This window comes from Bolinopsis microptera, chromosome 1, assembly GCF_026151205.1.
Source record: "Bolinopsis microptera isolate Bmic1 chromosome 1, MBARI_Bmic_1.0, whole genome shotgun sequence".
NCBI lineage: Eukaryota > Metazoa > Ctenophora > Tentaculata > Lobata > Bolinopsidae > Bolinopsis > Bolinopsis microptera.
The window spans coordinates 22,219,163-22,245,722 of NC_087072.1; the positions used below are offsets into that span (position 1 = coordinate 22,219,163).

The 26,560-nt window shown below is 38.7% G+C and overlaps 2 protein-coding genes across 5 annotated transcripts in view; both read right to left on the reverse strand.

Moving 5' to 3' along the window:
* Positions 1 to 26,560, reverse strand: part of LOC134824839 (uncharacterized) — a 102,401-nt gene that overhangs the window by 68,345 nt on the left and 7,496 nt on the right. The window lies entirely within an intron of this gene.
* Positions 876 to 18,538, reverse strand: LOC134826116 (cell division cycle protein 27 homolog). The gene is made up of 15 exons (XM_063838392.1): positions 18,282 to 18,538; positions 17,919 to 18,142; positions 17,608 to 17,739; positions 17,346 to 17,443; positions 16,876 to 17,087; positions 11,100 to 11,164; positions 10,659 to 10,713; positions 9,734 to 9,790; positions 9,239 to 9,268; positions 8,754 to 9,041; positions 8,460 to 8,612; positions 7,977 to 8,185; positions 7,686 to 7,803; positions 7,189 to 7,392; positions 876 to 2,250 (listed from the first exon to the last, which is right to left on the reverse strand). Exons 1-15 carry the CDS (start codon positions 18,312 to 18,314, stop codon positions 2,104 to 2,106), a joined length of 2,025 nt encoding a protein of 674 aa, XP_063694462.1. The 5' UTR covers positions 18,315 to 18,538; the 3' UTR covers positions 876 to 2,103.

Sequence of the window (26,560 nt, forward strand, 5' to 3'; positions counted from 1 at the left end):
GGAATGAACTCCGCTGTTACACTAGTGTACATCGTAATTTTAACACAATAGCTACGTGTAAGACTGATTACGGAGGGAAAGGTCAAAGGAGTTGTAAAAATTGGCCTACAAGTGATTACGTAATAATATGCGAATTTCAATTACTATTACTTAGAAACCTTGCTCAGTTTCAACCGATCGCTAAGCTACTATTTAAAATTAGGACATAGGTGCGTGTTAGTGGGGAGGCAATGGTGCGTGTTAGTGGGGAGGCAATGGTGCGTGTTAGTGGGGAGGCAATGGTGCGTGTTAGTGGGGAGGTAATGGTGCGTGTTAGTGGGGAGGTAATGGTGCGTGTTAGTGGGGAGGCAATGGTGCGTGTTAGTGGGGAGGCAATGGTGCGTGTTAGTGGGGAGGCAATGGTGCGTGTTAGTGGGGAGGTAATGGTGCGTGTTAGTGGGGAGGTAATGGTGCGTGTTAGTGGGGAGGTAATGGTGCGTGTTAGTGGGGAGGCAATGGTGCGTGTTAGTGGGGAGGTAATGGTGCGTGTTAGTGGGGAGGTAATGGTGCGTGTTAGTGGGGAGGTAATGGTGCGTGTTAGTGGGGAGGTAATGGTGCGTGTTAGTGGGGAGGCAATGGTGCGGGTTAGTGGGGAGGTAATGGTGCGTGTTAGTGGGGAGGCAATGGTGCGTGTTAGTGGGGAGGCAATGGTGCGTGTTAGTGGGGAGGCAATGGGTTATGCTTTTGTAATCCTCTCCTCTTGACGATGATGAAATTCTGAAATGTTCGTAAACGTTCGCATGATCTTAAGTTATCCCTTAATTTAGTTCACAATGTGCTGTCATATGATATTCAGCAGCGTAGTGATGCCCCGACAAGACGTTAGAACACACTTTTCATCATGTAACAATATTTCATTTTAACAATACACATATAAAATACTTATGATTATCAATGCACTCAAAAAAGTTCCCAATTGTTATTTATCTGGATCCAGGGATCTGAAACAACTTATCTTGAAGCATAAAATCGTAGTTTTCCTTGCTCAGATGATCGGTAGATCTTTCAAACTATCCCAGTGACACTGGTGAGGAAAATAAGAAAACTCTTGCATGTCTAAAACTGTAGTCCTCCTTTTAAAACGTCCAGGTTAATATTTACAAATAAAACGGTACACTATTTAGGGATATTACTGAATGATTCATTTTGATTGACAGTGTAACTAACAAAAATGTAAACAGACATTGTGCACATAACTCGTATGGCGTAGTGGGAATCGCAGTGGCTTGTCAAAGTTGACTGTTCACATAAATGAACAATTTCAAACACTTTTTAAAAGGCAGTTCAAATTCAATGAAATAATTGGCCACATGTCCGATCTCTACAGGGACAACGTTAACATAATATTAACTAAGACCATAAAACATATCAATAACCTCGAAAATGAAGATATTTAGATTCCCATTTTAACTGTTAAAGCACACTCTAAGACAGCTACAGCAACACCGTTACATTACATTGGAAATAACATTAAATATTCAAGACATAACACAACAGCCAGACCTTTCGGTTGAGATTTCTTTAACAAATAAATTTATATAGGAATAATAGGACCTAATCACTATAATCATGGTTATTAGCCCAATTTTACTTGTATCAATCAGTTACGATCTAAAATGGAATGCAATGTAATGTAAGGATGCTTTTAAAGCGGGATTTAAAAAATCAAGACGCGGAGATAGTTTCAAGGGGCCTGTCTCATAGTTTCGACTTTCGAGTGTAAAAATTAGTAAAAACCATGAAATAATGACAGTCACAGCAACAAGGAACAATAGAATTTATACAGCTAAAATCAATATCATACTATGACACCTTAACAAAACCACTTGCACAGGAAATATGACTGATGTATTGGAAAGTGTCCAGTACTCCACACACGCACACACGCACTGACAATCAGGCATCATTCCCTTTATCTCTGTTATTTGTACACTATTGTGACACAGCACAAGAGGGCACACCGTGACTGGATACGGCAAAGCGTAACCAAGACACGTTCCGTCATAACTCATAATACCGTAATATACACGGCAATACTTGAACAGCACTTCGCGACGGTTATCGTTATGTGTTCTCAGCTGATAGGTCGTCAGGTTGGTAGTGTTTGTCTATTGCCTCCTTGATGTGATTGTTGCTCCCCTGGGGGTCGAGGTCCATGGCCCAGGAGAAGTGCATCATAGCTAGGTGCGAGTTTCCCATCTTGCGGTGTATCTGAAGGGGGGGTCTTGTTAGTACTGCTATCAGGGCCGGGGGGGGGGTCCGGTGGGGGGGGGGGGGGGCAGTGTCTTTGTTCTTAATGTCATTTTCTAGTTTTAGTAATTTAGTTGTTCGAATATTATTCAGGCAACACCAGCGTTTTGTTTAGTGTTCGAAATTTCTGACAAATTCCATTAAAGAAACCGGTAGAACAATACAACATGGTGGACCGTGGAAGTACCATGACGTGTATCAGACCATTATATTTAATTGTGGCAATGATCACTTTTAGCTGGATATTATTATACGAAATCAAGAGATTTTACCGCTGTGGGCCGGGTTCCAAGACCTTATTTATTTAGCTTGATTAATGCTTGTCAGTTTCTTATTATCAAATCTCGCTTGATAATCAGGGGAAGATCGGCATTTCGTAAAATTTAAATGCTCGAAGAAGGATTTCTCAACGCAATATGGTAGTTAGGACCCTTACGAACATAATTAGACTTGTCGCCAATTTTGTATCTCACGGCAACACCACTTTTTGCACTATTGCCACTTTTGCCACTTTTTACAACCTTTCTTGTTTGTTAAATATCTTTAGTTGTGAACATCGTAGAACAAGGACAAAAGAAAATCGCGATTATTTAGGCCAAAAATCGCGGCGCCGCGACAAACTAGGCAAAATCGCGGGGAATTCGCGGAAATTTCCACAATTATTCAAGTGAACAAGTTGTTCTTAGGCACGTGGTTCTGGAACAAGTAGTCCTATGGCATATTATCATTATGGTTATCGGACACAATGAGGTTTAAATCACTTAACATCTTTAATTCTATCGAGTGGTGGCAAAATTTTGCAGCTCAGTGGCTTTTTGTGGGCGACTCAGAGGTGGCGGCATGTTGTCAGCATTGTGGCATCCTCTGTATAAGTTTTTCACTATCACTTTGTTCGTAGAAATGTTTCCTTTACCCTCATGAGATTTTGTCCATATTTTATTCTATAAAGTTGCAATATAGATTAATTGTTCGTATGGTAATGATTTGCTAGTTTATGTGTGTACGGATATTCTTAACAATTGGTCAATGTTCTCATTGTCCCAAATCTCACTTAACAGATTAACTGCTAACTAACCTCATGCCTAACATATTTGACATCAAATACGTATTATGTTATTTCCTCATCTTTGCCTTTCCCTATAGAAATTGTTAGGTAATACGATTGTGGTTGGGCAACTCTTACTCAAACTTTGCAATTGTTAGATGTTACTACCTTACTGGAACGGACATTACTTGGATGCCGCGCTGGAGGCCCTAGTGCATGTACAATTACATACACTAGGGGAAAAAATTGTTTTTGACCTACTTTTTTTGCAGGATGGATTGGAAAAAGTTCCTGGCCACGGAGAAGCGTTACTACAAGCTGTTCCTTCCAATATTTGCAGAAATGTTGTCAGTAATGCTCACCAGTATAATAACTTTGTTCTACAGCGCTCACATAGGAGGGGAGCACATTGTGACGGGAGTGGGTATCGCCACATTGCTGAATATCGGCGTACTCTACGCTTTCGTGCTCGGCTACGGTACTGTGTTTGATAGCTATGTCGGAGCTATCAAGGCTACCTACGGTGACGGTGCTGTTGGAGGACTAGTGGTTAAATGCACCCTTCAAGGATTTATCTTCTACCTTTTGTCGCTGGTCCCTTACCTGTGTTCAGCGTATCTGGTGAGGCTGTTTGGGGAGGATGAAAATGTGCACCAAGTAGCTGACCTATATCTAAAGTTGGAAAGTGTTCGCCCAATACTCCTCTACATGAGAGATCTGCTGATTAAGTACCTGGTCGTACAAGGCTTCCCTTTACTTTCTCTTGTTGTCAGTGTATCAGCTCTACCAGTGCATCTTATTTTAGGATGGTTCTGTGTTGTCTATATGAGATGGGGTCTGTACGGTCTAGCGGCAGCTCAGCTCGTTAACTCTGCACTCTCTGTTTTCATCCTAATACTCATATGTCTCTGGAAGCGCCAGGAATTAAAGTGGGAAACATCTTACAGCTCTCTTTTCTCAGGATGGGGTGAAATGGTGAAGTTTGGGAGCTTTGCAGGATTTAGAATAACCGCCACCTACGGATTATGGATTGCTTCACACATCTGGAGTCAATCTTCTGGAGCTATCACAGCAGAAGCTGTTGTTATCATCGATAAGGTTTGCCTCCCCTTTAACGCCTCCATATTTGCAGGAGGCTACGCCGTTGCCATGCTCACTGGGGAAGCGTTGGGAAGGGCAGACAAAACCAGCTATAAATATTCCATCAAGTTGGCACTAGTAAATTGTTTCCTAGAAAGAGTCCTAGCTACCACGTTATATCTGCTCACCAGTAAACCCTTCGCAGGATTATTCACAGAAGATGAAACAGTTTTAAAGGAAATAGGGAGAGCCAGTCCAGTAGTGGCAGTACTGCTAGCAGTGTCTGCTCTGGACGAGCTGCTGGCTCGAGGTATTCTTAATCCACTGGCAAAACTAGTGTTTGTGGGAGTGGCGTCCACGGTTTCTATCTATACGGTTGGCATCCCCTTGATGGCCAGTTTTATTTTCATATTTAGAGCTAAAGCAAGTACCATCTTCTGGTGTTTTGTTGTCTCCTATGGGGTCCAAAATGTGGCATACTTGGTGCGGATCTATTTCGTCGATATTGAAGAAGAGATCGAATCCTGCCAAGATAGAAGCTCGAACCAACAGCAAAGTTCTCTAATCTCAAGCGATGTTAACAATCCTACTGTTAAAGATCCTGCAGACTACAAATCCATCCGTCAGGTTGATTGATTGGGGAGTTCACCAGAACTCGGCACTCGGCACTAACGCTGCAAACATTTTATTTGCAAATCACAGTGGTCAGTGGATTTATAAAATTGCAGATTAGATAATTATTAGAGTTTAGCCACTGATTAGAGCATTGTATTTTAATTATTCGGGAATGTAATCATACATACAGCAAGCTTTTCAATGTTTTCTTTCTATAATTCGTTATTCATCTTAAACGTGTTTTGAAATGAACATTTTCACAAAAAAATGGGATGAGATATGTGTGAGATATTATATATTATAACAATTACATATTAAAATTTACTTTAATGACATAATGGCTCTGTTTTGTCTAAAAGGGTAAAAATTGGCTTAAAAATTACGTAATAATATGTGAACGACCCCTTATTATTAGCTGTTAGTCCAATCGTGTGCGTGAGTCTAACAAAACACGCTCTACAGTCTACTTTCTAATTCCAGATATTATCGTCAGTTTCAAAAGTGAGTCAGGTCAGACTGTCCACAACACTCAACAGTCTGATAAAAAGCGCTTAATTAGGTAGAATTGCTTGCGGAGAGGTCAGTTAGCGGAGGTCTAATTACACTAAAACTTCTGATTACCTAATTTTCCTTGATTTGGAAATATGAGACATGCTATTGTCCGGGATAAGAGTGCTTATAAACTAGAAGCGAAGGTATTATTGTATTATAAACTAGTACGCAGCTAATAGCTAGCAGTTTGATTTGGTCTACTGAGGGTTAACTATTCTTTATTATGGTTAGGCAGTGTAAGTTGCAATTTAGCTTCTTTATTAGTTAGATTTGTAGCTGCAGAAGAATTATACATTTAAACGGGTATCTATTAATTTTATTAAATTTGGTTGACACAGTTGATTATTTCAGCAGCACTTTTATTTGAGATTTGTGCTTTACGTTGTCAAGATTTGTCAGCATGTGTATTGAGCGACAAGAAATACCTTTAACTATGACTTTGATTGAAGCAGAACCTCAAAACCACGAAACATCAGGCGAGTTTATAACATATTTTCAAAATTCTATCAATAGTAATGGGTTGAGGTTAACTACAAGTGTAACTATGGTTACCATGTGTTACCATGTGTTACCATGTGTTACCATGTGTTACCATGTGTTACCATGTGTTACCATTGTCACTGTCAACGTTACCACAGTAACATCTAGAGCTCGTCTGTAAAATCTGTCCACTCAGATACTGATATATTGGACCTGTGTAGAGAAGTTGCTATAGCAACGGGACAGTTCGCTCACGACTACACGGACGATTCAGAACACTCCAAATCACTTTTTGGTAAGTTAATTCCGACATTCAGAGTTTATTGAGAGTCTTGGTGACGTGTGATGGAAACATATAATAAAGAGGAGACGCTGCACTTCTTGGCAGTATCTTCTTATCAACTTATACTGACTAATCGTCTTCAACTTGTGAACTATCTAAAGACTACACCTCAACAGAAACTTATTTTCAGATTCGTCCAACAAGTTGGAAGAAGCGCTAGACGAGCTCCTGGTCAAGTTCAGTGGGAGTTGAGCTAAATCTAAAGTTACCATGATACCTCTCTACCAGGACTGTGGAAGTAAAAGTATACATATTGTAAGACTAAGCTGTGTAATGATTTTCACCGAGTTAGTTACCATGACAATAAGCTAGTTTTTCAATATTCTGTAATTACACACGATTCATAAGATATCATTCTATTGATGTGAGTGTAGTACTTAATATATTTGATTTATTTCACTAAAAGTGAACCAAATTTTCAAGATTTTGATGGCATTTTTCAACAACCATTCCATTCAATTATTGATTACTAAAAGTGTTTACATACAGTTTATGATTCATTGCTCTCTACTGTTAACATTATTCTTATTCGATAAATTGTTTTTAAACCCGCTTTAAAAAACGCTCTGATTTTACAAGATCTCTTGATTATACACACAGCTACTGGCTTAACAACCCAGTATATTAGGATGCAGATTGCAGCGAAACTATCGGACTACGATAAATGGTGACTTGCCACCTCATGGCAACATTAAAATACATTGATTCTGTTACATCATTTCCTCAATAAATGTATTTAATTGTAGTTGTGAAAATAGTTTTTCTGTCGAGAAGAAGAACTTACCTTCGCTTTAAGGAAGTAGATAAGACTTTCTGTAGGAGTGATCGCTTCTAACTCATCTAACTCCCCCAACGCACTGTCGCACTTTTCCAGACACAATAAAGTGGACGCTTTGTGGAACTTGCACAGTGGGTGCTTTGGGTGCTGCTCGAGCGCTTTAGTTAGCACTTTCAGTGCTTCTTTGTGCTTCTTCATAGCATTCAACACCTGAGATGGTAGTTAAAATTATAGTGGTGTAAGAAAAGAAACCTAAAACGAAACATTTGAAATGTTTCTTCTGAAAATCTAACATAGGGCGTGTCTTGAGGGATTGCTCAGCAACGACTCAAACTAAGATTTGAAATGATACAGTTGTAGTACCAACAAAATAGCCTATCAAAACGATGGTGATGTTTATTTTCATCATAGCTCAAGTTTTGCATGTTTTTAAGGCGAATTGGGGAATTAATGGACATAGGGTTTAACAACTTTATTGAGAAATACACAGTTAAAACACGTACCACAGCTATGTGTGCCATAATGGCTGCGTTACTTTGGTTTATACTCTGAGCTTTCCGGAAATGGCAGAGCGCTAATTCGTGCTTCTCTTGTTTGAAGTATATCTGTCCTATACCGTACCTGAACAGAGGTTTGGGTTAAAGAGAAATTGACTTGATACTTTCATATAGGATCTCTCTAAAATTTATGAAGGATGTTAATAACGAACAGCTTATTTGTGTAGTACAAGCAGGTACTATCGCTGTAAAGATTGAAGAATAACGGAACTGCGATGTGGTTATAATTAAACTAACCAAGCGTTGTAATGGCGGGGGTCTATTCTAACAGCATGTCTAAAACAGTTCATAGCGTCATCCAGCTCGTCTATAAAGCTGTACTCGTGACCAAGTAAAGTGTAGCCGTAAGCAAACTCTGGATCGACCAGGACTGATCTCTCGAAGAATTTTATAGCTGTCTCATGCTCTTTTTGGAGGGAGAAACAGTTGCCAACTGCGCACCACGTCTGAAAATAGCAGCACAATTAGTTGGGGTAGTTATTTGTTAAGCGAAACAAGGTCATTTTAATTGACGTCTGGAAATAGAAACAGTGCTCGCACTATATAGTGCATGCATTTCAAATTTAGATTTATTAATCGTTCGTTCAAGTGAGCCGCGCAAGTACACAATACTCTATGCAAATTTCTTTTAACTAAGGTATCCAATTTTAAGAAGACCCTTTTTTACGCGCGGATTGGCACACAAAACGCGCAATAACTCGTGATCACTTCTAAACAAACCTCTGGAGAATTCTTGTTGGCCTCGAGCATCTCATTGGCCAGTGCGGATAGTTCTACTTCGCGTTGCGTGTACCACAGGCAGGTACCGTAGAATGTAAGATCAGAGCAGCGGGATGATTCGTTCTGATGAACTGACTGGTATATTCTAGCTGCCTGGAATGTTTTGCTACTTTGTAAATCATGTTGCTATGTAAACTATGCTGCCAGGTAAACTATGTAACTTATATAAACAAAGCGTTGGCTTATTAAACAATGATCAAAACATGATAGCACTAAATAGCCGCTTATTATTACCTGGTTATACTCTGTCATTTCGTAAAGCGCTCTAGCACACTGACTCAACACCCAGCCGGACGAGTAGTGGTTTTTAGGGAGTTTGTTGAACAACTGGAGCGCTTTCTTACACTCATACTGGCAGATGGACTGATATGCTTGTCCTAGCTGAGAAAACAGACTCATGATACTGCTAATGATCATGTTTGGGTTCCTTTTACTTAATATTGACTTGTCTTTGGTGCTTGACTTCTTGAACGCATCTCCGATAATACTGGGACCGGTTCTTTGAGCTTTATTTCCAGCTTTCTGAAAATTCAAGCAATTAACAACATTTCAAGGTTCAATGTTTTCTAATTACGTTTCGATAATTTATAACAAAGTTACAGTTTAGGGCTCATAATTAGGGTTTGATTTTGGCGTGTGGAGCAGTTAACTAGTTACAACCAACTGATAACTTTTTAGATAATTAATGTAAAATTTAATAAAGTAAATTCAGTATTCACCCTATCATTCTCCTTTGACTTCATATTTCTCTGAAAAATTGTTTAGTTAGGGAAAAGAGATCCACAGGAGTAATATTCATTCTTCCAACTTTCGTTTCCTACATTATTGCTAGCAAACAGATACTCAAAATTAACTTCCCAGTTTCTTTTCCCTTGTGTGAGATGTGTATTATATATTATGTGCATAATATGTGTATTATATGTGTATAATATGTGTATTATATGTGTATAATATGTGTATTATATAACTCATCAACCCATCAACTCATCAAGTAGTTAGTAATTATTGAAACACAACACGGCGGTATCCAAAACTGCAAGATACAAATATCCTTCAGTTCCTTCCACCCCCCCCTCCCCCTTCTCTTCTAAAAGTTACTTATGAGTATCCTCTATTCTACTAAAGGTGCAGCACTCCCTTGGCCTTCCATTAACTTAGAAGTCCCGATTATCTAGAATATTCTTTAGAATCTGAGGACTATAATAATAACTCACCCCACTAGTCATTAAACGGGAACTTCTCCTGACCTTGCTGCTACAGAATGGATCACCCTGAAAAGTATAATGTTAAAACATTATTAATATTATATGAATATGTTTTATGATAATATATAGATAAAATTGAGACAGATTTCAGAAACATGATTCCAGCTATTAATTTTTCTTTGCCTTTTTGCAACAAACTAAGAAAACAGAAAATTAAGGAATGTTGCAGAAAATGTCCTGAATTTATTGCCTCTTTTTTGTATACTCTATGTCCACAAATTTGATGACTTCTCTATTTCAAAAACCTTGTAGTCCTTTCTATCATAAAACATATTTTTGGGCGAAAGTGTGGTCTAGGAGAGAGATAAGGTAACTGTTCGAAAAATAAAGCAACGGGTGAAATTTCAATGAATGAGAGAAGATAGCTTAAAAATTGAAGCAATGATATCACATAAACTTCGCACATCGATTTCCATTGGAATAGGAGTGCATAGTTCATTGTCATCAGTGTTTTGGCAAGAGAAAGAGATCGATTTGGCTATTCTTTCCAAAACTGTTTTAGAGTCATCATGATTACAATCCTCGAGGGTGTAATTGTTAGATATGAATTTATTCAGGAAAGCAAGTTTTTTTCATTGCCCGTTTCAATGTGATTTTTGACTTAATTTCTAGTCCGCTCGTGAGTGGTGAAGTACAATGATCTTTCACTATGGCCTAAATGACATCAAATTGCAAAGAACTGAATGATAAAACTATAAAATAGTGAAACTAGGGAAAGTTGTATATGAATTTCCTGAATTCGTTGCCTTTTAAGGACGATTGTTTTTCTAAATATGACTATGAACTTTATTGGTTGCAATAGACAATAATTTTTCATTCAACAGGGAGGATACATGAAGATAAACCATTACAATGCCAAATAATTAGAACACACCTGTTTTCTAAGAGCCGAGCCAGGGGTCGTACAAGGGTTATCGTCTTCAACCACTCTGTAAGTAAAACACGCGGGTTATTTTGGGGATATTGTAACCGGTCGCTCCGTTTTTAATTTGTATCACAGAGCCATGAAAAATACTTCTATAATCAGATTCAGTATAAATAAGCCCTCCCCAGTTCCAAATGGAATGCCAAAAGTAAATAGTAGAATGTAAAGTTCTAATAAATCTCACTACTATACTGGGACATTCTACGCGATATTGGACTAAATAAAGGCTAAATGTAAACGAAAACATTACTCTGACGTTTAAGATAGGTGGACTTATCAATTCCGAGGAAAGCAGGAAATTCCAAGATCTGCAGTAAACGGTACGAAAGTAGAGAAGCAATTAGGGGGAGTAATGTTTGAAATGTATTATATAGTAGGTAGTATAACTACCTGTCTCTGTGATTGGAGAGGTGGTCCCTTATCTGATCGGGGGTACAGTGTACTGAACTGGGAATCTGAAACACAACATATGTTATACTTGAAAGGGAGAGAAGAGTTAAGACATGTGGAATGTTATCTCGTCCCATTGAAGCTACAATCTACGATTAGGGCGACGAGTTTATTAGACATGTACATGTGGAATGTTATCTCGTCCCATTGAAGCTACAATCTAAGATTAGGGTGACGAGTTTGTTTACATATCCCTCATATTATCCATTACTGATTACTCACAAGCCAGCAACTACAATAGTTCACATAGAAACTGTATCTTTCAAATTGAGCAGCTACAAGGGTTAGAGAGGTCTACTAATGACCCCCCCCCCCCCCCACACTCTGTACAGACCCCCCCCCCCCCCCCTGTTGAGATACATGTTGAGTACTCTAGAAGATCACCAAGAAGTAACGGTGCGGTAGAAAGTATAAGTTGCAACTAGCTGGTTGATACATACTTATTACTTGTAATAAGAATGTCTTTTAAAGTAACAATCATTTCTACCACCATCTTAGTAAGTACAACTAGCTATTTCACTTTTTCACTTTTTCACTAGTGATATTTTTATAAGGATACACCGAAAATATACCAGGTAGCTATTTGTGAAGGTGTGGTTATTTGTTAAAAGGGTTAAACAAGGCCACCATTTACCTGTTCATATTGGTTATCAAGATCACGTGGTAGGTCAAGTTGTACCACGTGACTCTCCCACCTGTAACCATGGTAACACCACGTGACACGCTACATCTTACGTTATTTGTATATCAGAAGGAGTGCTGCATTCCAGGCAATAGTTGAGCCGTTTCCTCCAGGAAAAAGTCACGTGGAGCCTAGCGACCAATGAGCTGGGTAGGATAACCCCACGTGACGTTGCCATGGAGACACGTGGTAGAGGTATAATGTGGAGGTATTATGTGAGTGTGTGTCTGTATGTATCATGACTGGTCGGTGTGTGTGTAGCCGGCTAATTGCGCACAATTACGTCACACAACTCTCTCGCTTGTGAGCTCAGCTACCTGTGCATTTGTAGTGCAAGCTGAACAAGCATAATGCTATTTCAATACATCTTGCATCATAACTCTTTCTTATCATGTTAAGAAACATTTACGGTTACAAACTGAGAATGTTCTGATGCATACAGCATTTTGTTACATCTCAAAACGGTGGAGGTAACTCAGAAATTCTGTATTTCCGACGAGCACAACAAAATTGGCATATGTTTATTTTAGAGGCTAATGTTATTAATGAAAAATTAGAAGATAAGAATAGAAAAATTCTGTCATATACACTGCTTGACAGTTAAATTTAGAAGTGTTCATTCTGCTGCTAAGTCGGCAGAACAAGATAAATACTACATCCAGGTTGTTCTACGACGAAATTTTCTCTTCCAGGGCCAGATTTATAATCATCTATATCATTTGAACTATTCCAAAATAGGATGGAGTCTATCCCGGAAGCATATGGGAAATGGAGCTGATATTAATGATAACTTATTACGTGCTCAGTATTGAGTTCTGCACTATTATATATATAATGCTCACAATTTAAAGAGAGACGTGATACAGAAGGGGGGTGATGCAACGACCATTAATGACCATTAATGACCATTAATGACCATTCATGACCATTCATGACCATTAATGACAATGTCAGTTTTGCCAAAATTTCAAATACTGACATTAATGGTCATGTTTTTTTCCGCACTTCCTGGAACAAGAAGGACGGACACGAGGACCACTTAGAACCTACCTAAAGTTAACTAACAATAAGTAGACGGTACTTTACGTCTTGGAAGGGGATGAAAAGTTAATTTTACAACTTTCTCAAACACTGATATTACCACATATTACAACTAACCCAATTATACCATAGGTACCGAGCAAAATTTAATTCCGATGAATGTTCTCCCAATCTAAACTTATTATTGAACCATCCTGGGTCTTCACCCAACACTGGGAAGACATATCGTGCTCAATACAGATCGCCACCGCAGGTCTTCTCTCTCCCGATCGAGCATTTCCTTTTCTTTGTGATGTTTTAGATGTCTTAACAGATATAGAAAGCACTTTGCCCTGCACAACCGTGCACCTTCTTTTTTCATCCTTGCCTGTTATGAGTATACCAGTTATTGTTCCACCAACTTGCACCTCTTGAGCGTTGCATAGCTCTGGTTCTGCTAAACCCTTACAGACTGGGCGATACAACCCAATACTTGTATCCAAGGCAAGACCAAAAAATCTTTTCCTTCGGCTTTTCGCACCAAAGTTGGTCTTGCCTTGGTTACAATATTTGGTCACGGCAGACCGATAGTCTATCTCCTTCCCCCGAATTCTGACCTTAGTGGAGCTATCAACCAGCTCTTTGTCCTCATAATCAGAAAAATTGTCTTCACTCTCATGGTCTGATTCATCATCTGATTGTTGTTTACGACCATATGAGAGTGGAAATTGGAGACTCCGCCGTCTTTCAGAAATAACATTTCCATTATCACCTGAAAGATACGAACTTCCATAACTAGAAGAGGAAACAAAGAGTTTCTCTCCGATCTTGGATCCTCTTTTTAAGCTTTGGATAAGGTTACTCATCTTGACCGAACCTCCAAAATCAACAGCAATCTTTTTCTCTGGATGTTTGCTCCACTCAGAACGAAAGAGTGTCTTCCCCCAGGTATGAGCGGTTTTATGAACACTTGTACCACACTTAACATCAAGCGTATTCTCCACCTCTAATAGTCGGTTGTAACGACCCATGGCTTCAGGGACTCTTGTAGAGTCGATTTGTGTGCGTCTACCGGAGTGCCGTCCAACCCTAATTCGAGCGAAGAGTTGTTCATTATGATCAGACGATAAAAACCACGGTACTATTGGTGCTTTGGGGTGATTACAAATCAAGTCGACAAAATACAAGACAAGTCCGTTAGCTGCGGTTATTAAGTCTTTGAAGCTTTCTCTAGTTATGAAGTTCTCGCTGGTATTGAATTTCTTCGAGTGTTCTCCCCACAGAGTGAAGAACGTGAAAACAGTCCACGCATTTTCAGCTCTTTCTGAAACAGTCAGCGATTTGTCATAAAACGCTGCCAGGAGCAAAAACCCGGCCTTAAGATAGGCCGAGAGGCTCAGAAATCCTGCTTGTTTTAGAACATCCCATGTAGCCATTAGCTCTGCAGCACACTGCGGGTTTTGTCTATCAGAGTGCTGCAGAGTTGTAAGGGATACAGAGTCTCCAATCTCCGTGGAGAACAACCATGGATTCCCCCGTCGACTTATGAGCCCCGCATCGACACTTTAACACAGCCATTGGTATCACCTTGCCACATTCCCGGCATTTCCATACCAAACCGAATTTTAGATAGAACATCTCAAAATTATCTGAATTCTGATAAAGATAACCGATAACTTCAGTTTTGAAAGTATAACGTGGAAATTTACACAATTTAAGACAAACACATTTCATCGTAACACCAAATTCTAAAAATTTACTCAGCTATTTAACAACAGTGTAACGGAATGATTTTCACGGCAAGGAGAATCGTAAAACTTCAAAAGTTATTTCTAGGGCCCAAAAAAGCCCCACTTTCTGGGGTCCTTTGGGACTTCAAAAAAGTGATCCGAAAAAAAAGTGATCCGAAAAAATAGGGAACCATACACGTACAAAAAAGTACGAAACATGATTTCTCCCCTCAATTAGTCAAGGCCAGATATTTCAAAATTTGAGATATCTTATGACCATTAATGACCATTAATGACCATTAATGACCATTAATGACCATTAATGACCATTAATGACCATTAATGACCATTAATGACAATGTCAGTTTCGGAAAAATCTCAAATACTGACATTAATGGTCGTTGCATCACCCCCTACAGAAGTAGGCACCCGTATTTATTGATTTGAGAATCAACCATATTATTTTCTTTTGCCATTTCGTGTACTTTTATGCCACTGTGTAGTGTGTGGTTGCCCCGAAAACAGTGAGAAAATAGGAAGTTGATTTTTTGCTATTTCTCTATTTCAAATACATAGTGTTCAGTCTTTGCATTCTTTAACAAACTAAGCCCACGATTTATCAAACTTTAAGAAAGTTCGCCGAGGATTTGGCAAAGGTTTCCTAAAAATTATATTATTAATTACTGTTCAGGTAGTTAAACTAGGAGGCTCCGCGGAGACTACAATTTAATCGTACTTGAAACCCAGATTTATATTTTAATTGGTACAGTTAAATTCAATTACGCATACTACCTACCTGCAACCCATTTTAGGTTCTAAAAAAACTCTCATTTACGGTGACCTTTAGCAGCATTTAGGATTTGCATCTGCCGTGAGTCTCGGGAAATCGAGGTTTGACAGCGTTTCACCCTAGTGCCTACACGATGTTCTAAAATATATCGTTATGTGTAGATTTAGTGGAACTACCATCTTGACTTAACGTTATAATGTGTGTCGGCATATTTGTTGAAGCCCCAAACTTTGACATCTGGAGATATCAACCGTATTAAAATGTAAAGACAAAGGTTTGCTACTGCACATGTCGCTGTCATAGAAGACTTCAAATCTTCGTGGCTGCGACGATTTGATATCATTTCTTCAGAAGTATAAATGATTCCATTTCCATTAGTTCTAGGTCTTTCTACGAAACAAGAACAGTAACATCGTCCTCATATTATTATAATATCTTGGTTTACTACGGCGGAGAAGAGAGACGGGGGCGTTAAACAGGAGTACCAGTACCACGTCATTAAGTCCCTCTAATGAACACGCTCTCTCAACCACTGAGAGGAGTTATAGCGAGACAGAGTTGTCCCACTTTATAATGTATTTTAACTGTTGTGGGATTCAAGCAGATCGGAAAACGGTTGAAGAGAGAGAGAGAGAGAGAGAGAGAGAGAGAGAGAGAGAGAGAGAGAGAGAGAGAGAGAGAGAGAGAGAGAGAGAGAGAGAGAGAGAGAGAGAGAGAGAGAGAGAGAGAGAGAGAGAGAGAGAGAGAGAGAGAGAGAGAGAGAGAGAGAGAGAGAGAGAGAGAGAGAGAGAGAGAGAGAGAGAGAGAGAGAGAGAGAGAGAGAGAGAGAGAGAGAGAGAGAGAGAGAGAGAGAGAGAGAGAGAGAGAGAGAGAGAGAGAGAGAGCGATCTAGAGCTGTCAGAGATGTTTTAAACAGTTTCATATTCAGTTTAGTGCTCAGTATATCTCTCTAGACAGACTGTGACAAGTTGTTTTTTAAACTCTATAGAATCCTTAATAGTATGGCGGGAGATTTCGCTCAGTCCCTGCTAAATGGCAATTAGTGAAAGCTAGAAAGTGAAACTGGAACAAGAGGTGAATTAAATCACTCCTTTGATTTACGTGAAGTAAATTGATATTATATTCCTAATATGGTCTAAACGGTTATAGTTAAATGGTTCTGTCTAGTGAAGTGACGACAAGTGATCTCAAGAGGAGTTACAACGGAGAGTATAGTTGATGTTTTAATTCAAACTTATGAAACGTTTGACGTAAAAACTACTTTGAAATTCGTGTTCCACTTCCAGTAGAAAATTTGAAAAGGAGCCAAAAGAGAGCCGGAAGTTAAACTTGTGAATATGGTTTGATGATTCATTAAATTGATGAAATACAAGTGACAAGTAAGTACCAAATGGGTGTTTACTACTTTATTGGTTAAATGTTCAAGCTAAAGTCGAATGATATTTTATAACATTTGGGAAAAAATCTACAAACAAATGAGTGTTTTTAACATACTTGGTTGTTATTGCCGCTGGAAATGGGTGTAGAGTGTGCTAAAACCTGTCCAAATGTACACTTGGGGGTGTAGTTCTGATAGATCTTCTCCCCAGGATTAACGAGGTTCATGTCGTTTGTGATTTCACTGAGGGCACCAGGGGAAGAGGTTTGGGCTACAAAGGAGGGACAGTTTGTCGTCTTAAAGTAGTCGTCAGGACTGTCCTTTTCTCCTGAGAATTACAATTTAATTAACTGATTAATTTATTTTAAGGGATTAAATATACCAACCACAATATTTAAATTCGAAATATAAAGAGCAGTAAGGATACCCCCATATTTAATATTAGACTAACTGGACAGTCATCACAATATCTAAGACATGGGACAATATTTTACATGAGACTGTTATCTAAAAGCACTTCAAATCATGCAATTGCCCACCTCAACATTCTCTAAATTCCAAATGAATTTTCCAAAATTCTAAATACCTGCTTGACACAAGTTAGCATAACTGGACCAGAGGTAAGGATTTCGCTTCAAACTTGCTCTATAGAAGTAAACAGCATGCTCCAGTCTGTGACATCTCCTGTAAGTATTATTTAATGAGATCATTGCTTAATTAGATATTATCAGTCAGCTAGTTAGCATAGCCACATATTTATCCTCCGATTGGAATTAAGACCAGGTAAATAAGTTTGCAGATAATTCCATTTTGCCGTTTTTTTCAAACTTCCTCAAGCAAGTTTGTACCTGTAAATGGTAGCGAGGGTGCTTAGACAAATGCCTGAAATCTCCTGAAACTCAGCCGTGATACTGTTCTCAATAGCCGCAAGTGTTCCGTCAGTGCTAGTGTTCACCAGGGTCTGTTCACCCTCGGATAACCTGCAATAATGGTCTTTAAAACTTTCTTCAGAAATGGAGATATACTGAAAACAACCAGATTGTAGTGAATTGTGCAAGGGCAATTACTGCATGAAGTAACCTCCATAATGAACTCATAGGGCATGTCCTGCTTATGTCATGTTGGTATAAAATTTGAATTGACATTTTAAAATATTTACTTGTTCAGTTTTACACAACACTGAGCAAACAAAAGCCGGCATTTAGGGGTGGTGCTGTGGGACTTCTTGAGCAGATCATAGGCTTCAGCAACACGTCCCTGTCGGTAATAGCATGTTGCCAAGAGGTATAGCGTCTCACAGCCTTTGTTCTCAAGAAAAAGACGCTCTGCTAAGAAACTGGCATCCTCGAAGGCATAGTAGTTGAGTGCATGCCAAACAGCTGCCTGAAATAATGTTGTATTTGAGCGTCAAGGTTCACAAACAAAATCTTTTAAAATCACAAGTATTGTGCAGTTCCATGACAAATGGAAAATTTAGGAATTGATTCAAATTATGATGTAACAAATAGGAAACCAAATTTACCTTAGCAGGGTCTTTCTCCTTGCAGCACCCCATCACGGTCGTGATATGAAGCGGTACCTTAGCTAACTGTTCTCTTTCAATTACACCAATGATACTTGGGATCCAACAAACAGATAGCAAGCTTTGTTAGAAGTTTCGGAGTAAACGATATATATGTGAGATTCAACTTTTCTGAGCCACTTGTCTGCTTCCCGATGAAAGTCTCTTTTACATAAAATGTACCTAGCTAACATAATTTGGTAAAGCTATTCATTACTTGAAAAAACAATTGGTGAGATATAAATTGATCAACAGCTTAATGATGCAAAAAAATACAAAATCGTCAAGTACATTTGAATAATTCATTAACATTATTAAAATCTTAATTAGAAAAACAAGAATTTCGCCGCGGTTACACCACGCACGATTAATTTTCCCTGCTTAAACCGTTAATATTTGCAACGAAAAGTTAATTTTAACGATTAATAAAAATTAGATATTGGATTATTTTGTTGTTAAAAAGTTGCAATATTTTCATCGTAATTTGTTATTGCGCCCGTGCAGGATTGCGTGTAATCGAATATTTAGTACGCAGCGCACAAATTTTGGGCTAATTTGATTTGAACGGCATCGTTTGACAATTGAAATTCGCGTTGGATAATGCAATTAACTAACACATGCCGAGCGTCGCGCGCAGCATAACATAATTATAGGGGAGTGGTCTATATTGCGAAGGAGCAGACTTTTGTCATCATCGCAGGTCCATCGGGATAGCTCATATATCCAAACCCGATTACTTATTCCCTACGATCTTTTTGCCTTCGGCAAGAGCAGGGAAAAAAATTGCAAAGCTTTGTGTTTTAATTGTGTGATTGTGACCGTATTATAGTCAGTCATTTTGATTGCAAGATGTTTGTTTAGTTGGGTACTAGTGATGAAGTGAAAAATTGTGGTATCTCTGAGGAGTGGGTGAGCGCATGCCCTGCAGGCCTCAAAATAACGTGACGTGGTAGACTGTGAAGTTCAAGTGCATTGCAGCTCTAATTGAACAAGAAATGCGGCCGCTTTTCTTTTGTGGATGGCCGCTCAATTTCCCGATCCGTGATGGAGTATTTGATCATATTCCATACCACCTGGGGACCCCAGTCTTTACTGTTTATAAGCATGCAGATATGGCAGAGTGACATGCCGAGCGCCGCCCAGTTGATATAATTCCATATTGAATTTGAAAATCGTGTATATTTCTATGTAACCATATGTTTATTGTTTATGCAACCTGACATGGATCTGTGCAAAATAGTAATACTAACTCAAAATAATAATAATATGCTATCAATTAGTCCCTAGCGGGATGCGTATATGGTGAAATTAACAATGTACTTGAACATTTCAGCACCGCGCGCCAACAATTGTTTAATTCAGATTTTCGCGCAAAATAACTTTGCGCAGGCAGACACGTGGGCGACACGTACGCAGGCACGCACGGTGGTCGGTCGCACGGTCGCAAAGCTACCATATCCCAAAAAAACCTTGATCGCTAACCCTTGTCCTTGACTCTTTTGTGCCTTCGGCACTTTGAGTCATGGATCGGGAAAAAATAATCCGTGGCTGACAGCTATCAATGGGCTGTGTCCAAGATTTCAAGCATCAGGATACACTGAGACAGTCACTGTCACTCGAAAGGCCTCACAGCTCCTACATGTACACACAACCGGATCGGGAGCCCATGAAGGGGTAAAAGCAACCACAATCTTTCCATCACATCCAGCACAGATTCAAAGCTGGAGAGAGGAGAAGAAGGTGATTATTATTATTATTAAATCTTAAATAGCTAATAATTCAATTAATTATTAACAGGCCCCTTAACGTGGGCAATAACATACGCTTTATAAATTATATAAACAAATTCAAGTCTATATTCCGATTTTGCTAACTGTTTCTTTAGATCTGTTTCGGTCTTTTGTTGGAGTTCCCACATTTGCTGGTTGAGAATGCTCAACATAACATACATGATGCTTGACTGCTTTATTGACCCGGGCAGGCCCCGGGGGCAGACATCCCAACACCAGTGCGTTGGGACATAGTGTTGGTCTGTTTCAGGATGTGTTAGATCCCAGAGACGCCGCCATCTCCTCTACTGCTTTAGCTCAGCGGCAGCATGAGCCCTGGTTTCATGCCACATTGGTACCTCTGAAAGTACAGAAAGGTGGTGGATTTTGGGGTCCAGGATCCTCCCTCTTTATTCTTTAAGGTGTTATCATTTCTCTGAGATGTTTGCAGAGTCTTTGTTTTATAGTCTTTCTAGTTAGCTAAGTCCTAGAGAGATTCGTTTTGTTCCCAAAGAAATTCTACTCTCCTAATGAATGCTTTTGAAGAAGAAAAAGGAAACTAAAACAGGTGAAGAAGAAAAAGGAAACATAAAACAGAGAAGGGAAACTAGTTCTCTTCTTTCAGACTGTCTTTGAAGTTTAGGGTTAGTCTGTAAATCTTGTTTATGGTGCTAGTTACTTGTATTTTTAAGTATTATATATTTTATCATATATCTACCCCTTTCATTTCTAAAATTTGAAAAAAATTTTAAATTTTTAAAAAAAAAGAAAAGGGGGGGACCCCCAACCCATGTAGCTGAGACACGTCACAGCAAGTAGATTAAAGTGGCTCATTTCTAAGATGGTGAGAACTGGACTCAATCTGTATAGTTGCCCAGAATGACCTAGCATTGTTTAGATAGGGCTCACAAGCAAATTTTTAAAAACCTCACTATATAATGATAGCTTTCTAGAATCATTTACAGGAGGTCCCAATTCCCAAGGGATCACGGAATCGATTTTGCAAGTATAATTTAGAAAATACAGCTCTACATTGCAATTGGTATCATCACACTATATAATAAGATAAGATAAGATAAGATAAGATTTAAAATTATGCCTCTCTAGGCATCTCATACAAATATAATTACTTCAAAACTGTACAATTTACGTTTAATAAACTATTAAAATATAAAAATTAAAAGAAGTTAACTGAAAACTTCTTGGCTGATAACTGCCTAAATAAGGCCATTTAAATTGACCTTCTTCCTCTTAGCTATTATTGGATTATCTTTTATATAATTCACATAATTACTCCTATGAGCTACAGTAACATCAATTCTATCAAATATATCATGTGAAAGTTCCCAGTGATGACCAAGCTTATTAGCTCGATATCCACTAAGCCGAAAGGCATCTAATCTACTTTTAAAGCCTGTGACTGATTCACTAGCTTTAACAAGCGGAGGCAGGCTATTCCAGTAGCGTAGTACTCTTTGGGCAAAGAAATCAGTCTCATTTGTGGTGAATCTATGAGTCTTTGATCTAGCAGCAACGGTCCTATCTACATGAAAACATATAGATATTTCCCAACAAATATTAACAGTTTATCGGATACAATTTTATTAAATATTGTCAAATACTTCCCAGATTTGTAAAGCGCTTCTTAAATCAAGTCAAATCAAGAAAACAACAAATTTCAAGAAAACAACAAATTTTTTAATTAAATCAATTATAGCAACAATTTTAAAAACTTTAAAGTTCTTTTATTACCATGGAATATACTACGGGTATGGTGACTTGGGCTATTGAGTTGTTAAGTAGATTAAGATTAGTAAACCTGCACTTGCATTGTATTTATAAAAACTAGAAATTAGGCTTCACGGTAAAATGGAGAAGCAGGCTGATCTTGGAGAGAGCAGACCGTAAAGTTTACGCACCCACCAGGGCTACCTACCTGCCCCAGTTGTTCTTTTTGGTTTATCAGCTTGTATTGTTATATTTATGGACCCCAAGTCACCACACTAAGAAGAAGTATGTAAAAAAATAATAAGTTAAGTTAATATCAACATATCAGTTTAAAACAGTAAAAGTTAAGTTGAGGATTGAATTTCCTAGTTAATTTAATGGTTCAAACGTTTGGGAATTATATAATAATGTTGGTATTTGTATCTGCTGCAGCAATAATATCGATATGTCATTACATTTGTCTAGAAAATCAAAAATATGGACATAAACATCATCACTACTTTTTAATCTAATTTCTTCATTATATAAGAACTGTGAACATTTCACAGCCTTATTTGCTACACAAGGATGAAACAAAAGATAATCACTATGTTTCTTTCTATTTCCACATTTAATTTATTTACTTATTATACTTAGTATTTATTTTTGGTGACTGTATCACCCAGTTTTAACATTTGATAATTGTACATTTTATTGACGACACATTGACTGAATGTTATTTTATATTCTAATTTATATTCTAGATATTTTATTTATTTTTCAACAGACGACAACTTCCTGTTTTTTCTTCTATATTAGTTACTCATATCTCTTCTACAGACTTTTTTACAAGGACATTGACAGATGATACTCACATTAGGCATTCATTATTGCATCTAAATTATTTCACTTGCATTAGGTTTAGAAATTTATTCTCTGGTTAACGGATTTCCAATGTTTAATTAATTTGTAGTATGACAGTAAGGTATATAAGAAGTTATTTAATTTTGCTTGGGCTATTATATTGACTAGGTATTGAGGTTTAATGATGATATGGAATTTGAATTCTATATAAATTTACACTATGTGGTTGGGGCATTTTGCATAGTAAATATGGTTACTACTCCTATATATCATATTATTTGATTGGTATTCGATTTCTGATTATTTCTCTAGGAATATGATTATTATATCTCAATTTGGCTTTAGGTAGGGTGCCCCGCTAAAAGAACTGGATTCTTCCAGGAAGCATCCCGTGCACAGACCTTGGTCTACATATATATTAAATTATTAACCATTCATTCTGTATGTGCACGAAAATTTATTTCAATCAATTTCCAATGTGATAGCTCTAGCTCACTTCAGTTCCAAGAATAATTTTTCTTGATACTTCCAAGAAACAATTATTGTTACTCAATGAATTAAAAATACTCCTTTTTTCAAACTATTAAGAGATTCAAACAATATACACACAATATAACAATGACCCTAGCCCCACGAAAAACCTCACCGAACCTCCACGCGGTGTGGGGTGGGTGGCTCGAACGGGAGGTGCATGGGTGTTTCTAATCTATGCTAAAACATGGGTGATAGTCAAGCCTGAGCACGAAGAGAAGGCAAGAACCCTATTCCCAGATGTCAATGTGACAAGCATTGGTCGACGATATCTGGGCAGCTTCATCGGAACAGACCAAGGAAAAGAGGCTTTCATCGAGGAAAAAGTTCAAGAATGGTGTCGTGATCTTAAACAGTTAAGTGATATAGCATCAAGAGAACCTCAAATAGCATACAGTGCATACATGTATGGGCTTAGTAAAAGATGGAACTATGTGTGCAGAACTACCCCAGGAGTTGCAGATAGGCTCACTCCTCTAGAACAAGTAACACGTGATGAGTTTATCCCAGCTATCATTAACAGGCTGTTTAGCTGCACTGATGAACTAAGGAACATAATGGCTCTACCACCAAGATATGGAGGATTGGGTATACCAGTTATGATGGAAATGGCAGACCGAGAGTACAATTTCTCATGTAGAGCCACAAAACCCCTTAAAGAAGCTATTCTCAAGCAGATAGACAACTACACAGAGGACTGGAGACACAGTAAAGGAGTGAAAACTGAGATAACGACTGAACGAAATCTCTTCTATCAACAAAAACAAGCAGAAATACGCCAGGAGCTCAAGTCAACACCACTGGCAAAGTTGATGTTCCAACTAGCGGCTGAGAAAGGGGCAAGTGCTTGGCTAACAGCACTACCTTTAAAAGAGTAGGGTAGGACGGGGTAAAACGGACCACGGGGTAAAACGGACCAGGCCTGGGGTAAAACGGACCATAGCTGGGGTAAAACGGACCATTTCAATTTGACCTATTTAAAAGACACTATGTCTACTGTAGTGGTTGCCAGTGTATTTTACTTGTGTATTAGAACTAATGAAATGTATATACAGTCCTATTGTTGTGAAAAAGAGAGTTTATTGAATTGGGGTAAAACGGACCAAGTTAGTTTCATCAGCAAAAACTGCTTTGTCCAGCCTTATTTTGTTTCCTAGTTTGAAACTGTGTAATGGGCAAAGCACTGCAAATATTCTTGTACTGCATTTCATCACTAGGATGTTGAATTTTTGTTCCTAGTACAGTTTTTGTTGTGTTCAGTTTTTGTTGTTTACAGTTTTTGTTGTGTTCAATGGTTGTGTTGTCTTAAATGTGTCTTGAGCCGAAATGTTTCATGGATTCTACATCATTGATTTGAAAGTAATTGTCGCAATCTAGTCTACTTTAACTTGACAAAGTATAGATAACATGAACAACCACAATTTCATTAGGTTAGGTATGCCACGAACATATGTTCGTAAGAAGCCAGCTATTGACAAAGACAAGATGGTGGAAGCCTGTGATCAAGTGTTAAAAGGTAAAATGACGATATGTGCTGCTGCTAAACACTTTGAAGTCTCTAAAACAACCTTGCAAAGATGCCTTAAAGAACCGGGTAAGTTAGTTCAAGGTCGAAACACAGATCTAACTACAGCTGAGGAGGAGTATATTGTATTAGCAATCCAATATTGCAGCGATCTTGGCTGGCCTCTGGGAATGGATCAAGTACTGGACCTTGTTGCTGAATATGTTAAATCGACAAACAAAGAGACTAGATTCAAGAAAGGCAGGCCTGGGTATGAGTGGTTCACGGCATTCAAAAAACGTCATAAATCTGCTTTATCTATCAGGAAGCCAGAAACAGTAACAGCAGCACGAGCAAAGGGGCTTAGTCAGAATATTTTGGAAAAATTTTTCAGTATGTTCAAAAATGTGGTGACTACCAATGCAAATGGTCTTTTGAACAGTCCAACACGCATCTTTAACTTGGATGAGACTGGTCTCTCCACGGACCCTAAGTTGCATAAACTGTTTTTCCGAAAGGGTGTAAGGGACGCCCAAGCGATACTTCCAAGTGAGGGGAAGGCTATGTACACTGTAATGTTTTGTGTAAGCGCTGCTGGGGAGTATTTACCGCCTTATGTGGTATATAAAGCTAAGAACCTCCATACCACCTGGATTACAGGAGGACCCCCCGGGACAGTGTATAATTGCACTAAAAGTGGCTGGATGGAAAGTATTGTCTTTGAATCATGGTTCATTGACCATTTCACACCGTTTGTGGAGGCAAGAACAAAACCTGTGTTGGTTGTGTTTGATGGTCACAATAGCCATTTGACGTACAACACTGTTAAGACAGCCAGGGATAACAGTATTATGATTGTATGTCTACCACCGCACACCAGTGGGGCACTTCAGCCCCTAGATGTTTCTGTCTTCAAGAGTGCTAAAGCAGAATGGAGGAAAATTCTAACTAAATTCTTCTTCGAGTCACGACACGAAAAGGTAAAGAAGGAACACTTCCCCATATTGCTCAATGAGTTGTTTAAGCACATGGTAGCACACCCAGGAAATGCTGTTAATGGTTTTTCAAAGAGCGGATTATGTCCACTAGACATGAGTCGAGTTCCCCAATCAAAGATAACTCTTAGTGAGACCATGGAGCCTCCAGAGCCAGAGCAGACTGAGATTGTATCGTCATCAGTACCTGATCAGAACCCTGGCCCCTCCTCAGCAACAGCCCAGGTTACACCGTCCTCTTCAACCCTGGACCAGAGCCCCTCTAGCTCTACCCATACTCTAAAAACCCCACTTACTCCTCGAAGTGCTCTACGAAATGCAATTGTGACGACATTAAAACCAAATCCCAGTAAGAGCACAATAAAGGCTTTAGAGCAAGGAAGAAAGGGACGTAAAAGGGTCCAAAAGAAAATAGGAGAATGTCTGACAGAGGAGGAATCATTGAAACGACTGAAACTTGAAGAGGAGGAAAGGGCTAAGAAATCTGCTGCAAAGAAGATCAAAAACGATGACAGAACACTTGTAGAACCTACACCAAGAATTAAGAAAGGCAAAAAGCCCAAGGCTGCTCTAAAGAAGAAGATATTACTTGAACTTAGTAGTGACTCTGCAGAAGATAACTGCCCCGTCGTAGATTCTGATGACCTTAGCACTGGTGATTGTGAGGATGAAGATGTGGTAGTGCCAATTGAAGTGGGGTCTTATTACCTTGTCAAAATTGAGTTTGTCCGATCAAAACCACTTTATGCTTTAGCCAAGCTGACAGAGATAATAAATGACGCTTTTGTAAAGATGCAATTCTACAAAACAGTCCCTCTTGAAAAGAGATTGAAGTATGTTCCGTGGTCAGAGCCTGAATCAGGCCTCACC